A 6,459-nucleotide genomic window follows, 5' to 3' on the forward strand; every position below is an offset into this window, starting at 1 on the left:
TGGCTAACATCAATTTGTGGATCCATTGATATTTGATAAAAATCTGCGAGGGTTTCAGTTAAATGCTACAAGATACGGGAAAGTTTCATTTAGAAAAAGGGCACGAGGAACTTATATTAGAAAGTGCAGGATAAAGAGGCGCAGAATTTAGGAAGGTTTTATCTAAATAAAGTCTTGGTTAAAGGAAGGTTTAATTATGATTGTTGTATTAAAATAAAGGGGCACGATAGTTCAAAACTGGGTGTAAAAAGGTAAGACTCATTACTATAAAGTGTACATAAATATTCAGTTTCAGTTAACAAAGTCATAAGGCATAAATAAATGAGAATATGAGTGTTTAGTCACTGCCGGCATTACATACACCCATACATAACCAACTGAGACTAGGACAGTGACATACATTAGTAATTACAGAACCCGCCTTTTCTCTAAATTACATCAACTATATTTTCTCTTTACAGCTACACTTCCAACATTTTTTGTTTTAATTTTTATTTCCAGCATTTGCAGTTTTTCCTTTGTTTATATTAGCGACAGGCACTAAGATATATTGGGGGAGGACAGAATATATATAGAATCAAGCACATTTTTTATAAACCAGCGACATTTACAAAGAGAAAGCATTACAATTGCAAAGAAATTTGTACAAAAATAGATTTACAACAGTCTAACATATATTTTTTCATCGATAAACATTTCTCAAACGCATCACACTGATGCGTCCAACAACACGAGTGTATTCAAAAACTTTAGTTTTAGAAAAACAATGACATCTCCTCGATTCTACAACCGATTGCCATTGCGATTAGGGGTTAATCAATTGGTTTAAAGTTATGGAACTTGTACTTCACGGATCTTATTTAATGTCGATCATGTTACTGAAGATGAAAGCAGACCGCTATTTATCTCCGCATACTTTCTGAATGTTTCAGACACATGTAGATTACTGTAACTTAAAGTTGAAGGTATTATTGCCAACAACAAAATAAAAGATCTTGACATTTACAAAGCCCAATGAAGGCTACCCAGATAATTTATTAAAATTTTCATGAAACTTATACCCGAGTGACCAAATCAAATATAAGGAACAAGTTCCTCATTATGAAAGAATTCGCATTAAATCAGTCCAAATAGCAGTTCATTAAACAGTGTTAACAGTACCTGTAAAAAATTCAAATAATTTAAAATTGGTCTCTGCAAAATAATTCTAGAAATGAGCATCAGAGCAAAATGAAAGGTTATGAAGTTCTCTTTGCCATAAAGCGAACGTTTGGTGTTTTCTTTTTGAACATCCAGCAATTGGGACGAGATATTTTCTGTTGCAAGATAAAAAGACGAAATGGTCCTCGTATTGTAATTGCATCGCTTTAATGTTTGCAAGGCATAAGCACAGTCTATATATTTCATAAGAATATAAGAAATAGGAACAGGAGTAGGCCATACTGCCCCTCGAGCCTGCTCTGCCATTCAATAGGATCATGGCTGATCTGATCATGGACTCAGCTCCACATCCCCACCTGCTCCCCATAACCCCTTAAAGTTTAAGAAACTGTCTATTTCTGTCTTAAATTTATTCAATGTCCCAGCTTCCACAGCTCTCTGAGGCAGCGAACTCCACAGATTTACAACCCTCAGAGAAGACATTTCTCCTCATCACTGTTTTAAATGGGCGGTGCCTTATTCTAAGATCATGCCCTCTAGTTCTAGTCTCCTCCATCAGTGGAAACATTCTCTCTGCATCCACCTTGTCAAGCCCCCTCATAATCTTATACATTTCGATAAAATCACCTCTCATTCTTCCGAATTTCAATGAGTAGAAGCCCAACCTACTCAACTTTTCCTCATAAGACAACCCCCTCATTCCCAGAATCAACCTAGTGAACCTTCTCTGAACTGCTTCCAAAGCAAGTACATCCTTTTGTAAATATGGAAACCAAAACTGCATGCAGTATTCCAGGTGTGGCCTCACCAATACCGTATATAGCTGTAGCAAGACTTCCCTGCTTTTATACTCCATCCCCTTTGCAATAAAGGCCAAGATACCATTGGCCTTCCTGATCAATTGCTGTACCTGCATACTATCCTTTTGTGTTTCATGCACAAGTACCCCCAGGTCTGGCTGTACTGTGGCACTTTGCAATCTTTCTCCATTTAAATAATAACTTGCTCTTTGATTTTTTTTCTGCCAAAGTGCATGATCTCACACTTTCCAAAACTATACTCCATCTGCCAAATTTTTGCCCACTCACTTAGCCTGTCTATGTCCTTTTGCAGGTTTTTTGTGTCCTCCTCATACATCGCTTTTCCTCCCATCTTTGTATCGTCAGCAAACTTGGCTATGTTACATTCAGTCCCTTCTTCCAAGTCATTAATATAGATTATAAATAGTTGGGGTCTCAGCACTGATCCCCACGGCACCCCACTAGTTACTGGTTGCTAACCAGAGAATGAACCATTTATCCCGACTGTTCTCTGTTAGTTAGCCAATCCTCTATCCATGCTAATATATTACCCCCAACCCCGTGAACTTTTATCTTGTGCAATAACCTTTTATGTGGCACATTGTCAAATGCTTCATGCCAGGAATATATTTTCCATCGTGCCAGGAATATATTTTATCTGTCAGGAAAGCTGTGTAAGGGTAGTGCAGTGGGCTAAGAAGATTGAGAAACTCATAGAATCAAGCACATTTTTATAAACCAGCGACATTTACAAAGAGAAAACATTGAAATTGCAAAGAGACTGTACAAAAATAAATTTACATCAGTTTCCACAGTCATTTCTCAAGTGCAATCACATTGGTGCTATTTCCACTGGATAGGGATTCTAAGACTGGGAGGGGTGGGGGTCAATGGGCATAGTTTAAAAAAGGAGTGAAATTAGGAAACTAGGAAACACTTCTAAACACAAACAACCAGAACAACTTGTATTTATATAGCATCTTTAACATAGTGAAATGTCCCAAGGCGCTTCACATGAGTATTATGCGCTAAGAATTTGACACTGAGCCGCATAAATATAAGTTAGCGCAGGTGACCAAAAGCTTGGTCAACGAGAATGTTTAATGAGCACCTTGAAGGAGGAATGAGTTGTGGGGAGGCACAGAGGTTTAGGCAGGGAGTTCCAGAGCTTGGGGCCTAGGCAACAGAAGGCACAGCGACCAATTGTTGAGCGATTATAATCCGGGATGCTCAGGAGGGCAGAATTGGTTGACGCAGACATCAGGGGGTTGTGGGGCTGGAGGAGATTACAGAGAAAGGAAGGGGCGAGGCCATGGAGGGATTTGAAAATATGCGCCTTGGGAAGTTTTACTATGTTAAAGGTGCTAAAGTTGTTGTTGATATGGACCAAAGGTGGGTATATGGCCCATATACCCACCAAAGGTGAGAATCAGCCATGCTCTCATTGAATGGCAGAACAGACTCGAGGGGCTCAATAGCTTACTCCTGTTCCTATGCTCCTATGTGCGTACAACACTAGTGTATTCAAAAACACGAGTGTATTAAAAAAAAATAATGGGATGAGAAGATGGAGTAACTCAAACAGAATAAACGCGGTAGGCGAAAAAAGTCTTCCTATAAAGCATACACGGAAATTATAATAGCGAAATAAAGCCATCGGTCCAACCAATCCTAGAGACTAGGTACTGCAGTCATCTGTTCCTTTTAGGATGCCATCGACTATACTTCTTTACATCAAAACTAGAAGGAAGATGACAAGTCTCTCAAGTGTGCTAAATTAAAAGGACAGTCACTCAAGAGGCTGGGTTTAGTTTAGCTAGATAGTTCACTACCTCCAAGTGGTTATTTTTCTTCGCCAAATCGATGGGCAGATGGTTGTTTTTGTCTCGAAGATTGGTGTTAGCCGTCCCATGTTTTACCAGGACTTCCAACGTGTCCAAGTGACCTTCTCTGGCTAGATCGTGGATTAGTGCGATTTGCTGATCGTCCTGCCGGTTGGGATTGGCTCCGTAGTCCAGGAGAAGCTGACACACGGCTGGACAGCCCATTTTCATCACCTGAACAAGGAAAGAGAAGAAAATGGCCTTAAACTAGGACTGAATGATTAAAACCCAGTGTATCGCAGCACATGGAACTCAACTTACCATATCTGTAAAATAACTACATTTTTATATTATTTGTCTATTCTATCTGGACTACGTGGATAAATGTAGGCGCATACAGAAATCTGCCAATTTTATTATTTTCTTCATTTCATTTCCTTGCTTGCTTTAAGCTTTCTAATTCCCAGCTCTCCATACTTGTTATTCCTTGTTTTATTACTTTTCTCTCTCTTTTCTTTTTCTGGGTTTAATTTTGTTATAAAATTATTCAATTCCTAAAAGCATTAACGGTATATAAAAAACTAATATTTACAGCAAACTTACAACTGACCGGACAGTTAGCAGAGCACCGGAGCATGGCAGAATCTAAAACTACTAATCATTTTAGATAATTTCTAATCCCAGTTTAAACGTTTATAACGCACGGTCTTAATAGTATGCCAAATTAAAAGGGAAAATTGCCAACGAAAATATGAAGTTTCTTCAAATTTAAAAATAAAACTAGTTTATTCCGGGTAAAGCTGTTTGGACAATATACATATATTTCAAATATAAATATTGACTTTACAGAAAAGATATTTAGATATTGCTGTAAAATGTGCCAATCGCAAATAAAAAATACTGTAAATACAACAGATATTTTAGACAATAGTACAGAAAAAATTCAAATAAAACATTTATAACATCTTTAGACATTTATCTATGGATAAATTACATTTGTAGTAAAAGATAAATATTAAAATATATTATTATAGCTTATAATTTCTAAAATATATGCCAACAATCTACTACAGTATTCGACCAAACGTTTCTCTGTCGCCCTTCCAAACCGTTCTTCCTGACTGAACATCCAATTTCCTAATGCTGAGCCATAAAAAGTCTTACGACCGTCTTTACTTTTAAGCGCGTTTTTATGTTGCTTAATTTGGGTTGACATGGTTTTCCAGTATCCTAGTTAAATAATGAAATATACAATTTCAATGGTAAAATAGGACCATATTCGGGCAGTGCGGTTAAAATTATTTATTACAAATTATGCGACATCATAAAGTTATGAAACTTCAGATTAGATTAATATGGGCTAATATCCTTGGTCAGAACTGGAAAATTAATTTCTTCTATTTGGTCTGCACTAGAAACATTAACGTATCTCTGACCTGCTGAGTTTCCAACGGATTCTTGTTTTGTTTCAGATTTGCAGCATCTAGTTTTTTTTCGGGTTTTTGGATCAATATCCAACACGGTAGTTTCTACACCACACGCATTAATAAAAGAAATACATCGCCCATTTAAAACATAGTTAAATTAATGGATATTTATCGTTTCCTTATAATGTAATTAAATTCGCGCCAAAATGATCGGTTTTTAATTTGTAATCCAGTACAAATAACTTGGTGATTTTACAGTTAGAATTCTCTGTGTTGTGTTATTTCTTTCCTCTCCCTTTATAAAAATGTGCGTCTCTTAAAAATACATCCGGGATTTGAAACCTTCTCCTCCAAATGCAACCCCAAGATTTGAATCAGCAAACTCATTGAACTGGTGATGGGGACTCAACAAGGTCAGGGAAATATCAATTATCCACGAAAAAGGTTAACAATCATGGAACGAAGGTCACAGATCCGAATCGTTAACTGTTTCTCAACACAGATACTGCCTGACCTGCTGAGATTTCCAGCATTTTCTGTTTTGATTTCAGATTCCAGCATCCGCAGTATTTTGCTTTGCATTAAGGTTAACAATCATGTTGCTTTCGGACAAATCTTACCATATGAGCGAAACACGATAATGGAACATTACATGAAAATATGTACCTGTATAGGAGTCCTGCCAAAACGATTGACACCATTGGGGTCTGTTCCATTCTTCAACAATTGCTGCATCTTGCCAATGTTCCCCTGAGCTGCTGCGTTTGCAAGTTCGTCGTTATTAGCCATCGTGCCCAGCTAATATGTTTTCCTTCTGCACTGTTTCGAAAATAACAATAATAATGATGAATTCAAGCTCGCTCCTTTACCAGCCTCCAACCTGTTACTGCACTTAGTGACAGGTCTCTTCGGTGAGAGTATTTAAATGGTCTCAGAAGGTGGAGCGATGTCCGTGAATCATTCTCGGGTCGCTTTTTTTTCAGTTGGTTGGATGCAGTCTGCGGGTCCGCTGGCCCTCTCCGCGCATTGAACAGCCCGGGGTCCCAGAGCGCAGCTGCTGCCCGGTTAGGGGCGCTGCTAGTTAACTGACAAGCAGGTCACTGTGATATGTTCAGACATGTTTGTGCGCGTGTGCGTATGGCTTGGGACGAGTCCACACGTCACAATGCAGTGCGTGATGAGAGAGATAGGAGGAGGCGCCGAGGCGCAGCGCGCCTGCGCGGAACAGGAGGCAGCGTCTCAACCCCA

The 6,459-nt window shown here is 38.5% G+C and overlaps 1 protein-coding gene across 1 annotated transcript; it reads right to left on the minus strand.

Moving 5' to 3' along the window:
- Positions 1 to 3,754: 3,754 nt before the first annotated feature.
- cdkn2a/b (cyclin-dependent kinase inhibitor 2A/B (p15, inhibits CDK4)) lies at positions 3,755 to 6,160 on the minus strand. Its single transcript, XM_070887955.1, has 2 exons — positions 5,878 to 6,160; positions 3,755 to 4,018 (listed from the first exon to the last, which is right to left on the minus strand). The coding sequence occupies exons 1-2, from the start codon at positions 5,998 to 6,000 to the stop codon at positions 3,755 to 3,757; spliced, it is 387 nt and encodes a 128-aa protein (XP_070744056.1). The 5' UTR covers positions 6,001 to 6,160.
- Positions 6,161 to 6,459: the final 299 nt, after the last annotated feature.

This window comes from Pristiophorus japonicus, chromosome 1, assembly GCF_044704955.1.
Source record: "Pristiophorus japonicus isolate sPriJap1 chromosome 1, sPriJap1.hap1, whole genome shotgun sequence".
Taxonomy (NCBI): Eukaryota; Metazoa; Chordata; class Chondrichthyes; family Pristiophoridae; genus Pristiophorus; species Pristiophorus japonicus.

Bases quoted from the DNA above. Each gene is read 5' to 3' on its own strand.
- cdkn2a/b (XM_070887955.1), bottom strand. From the start codon at position 6,000: ATGGCTAATAACGACGAACTTGCAAACGCAGCAGCTCAGGGGAACATT. The intron at 4,019-5,877 runs GTACATATTTTC...TTCCTTGTTCAG, and splicing joins TTGGCAGGACTCCTATACAG to GTGATGAAAATGGGCTGTCC.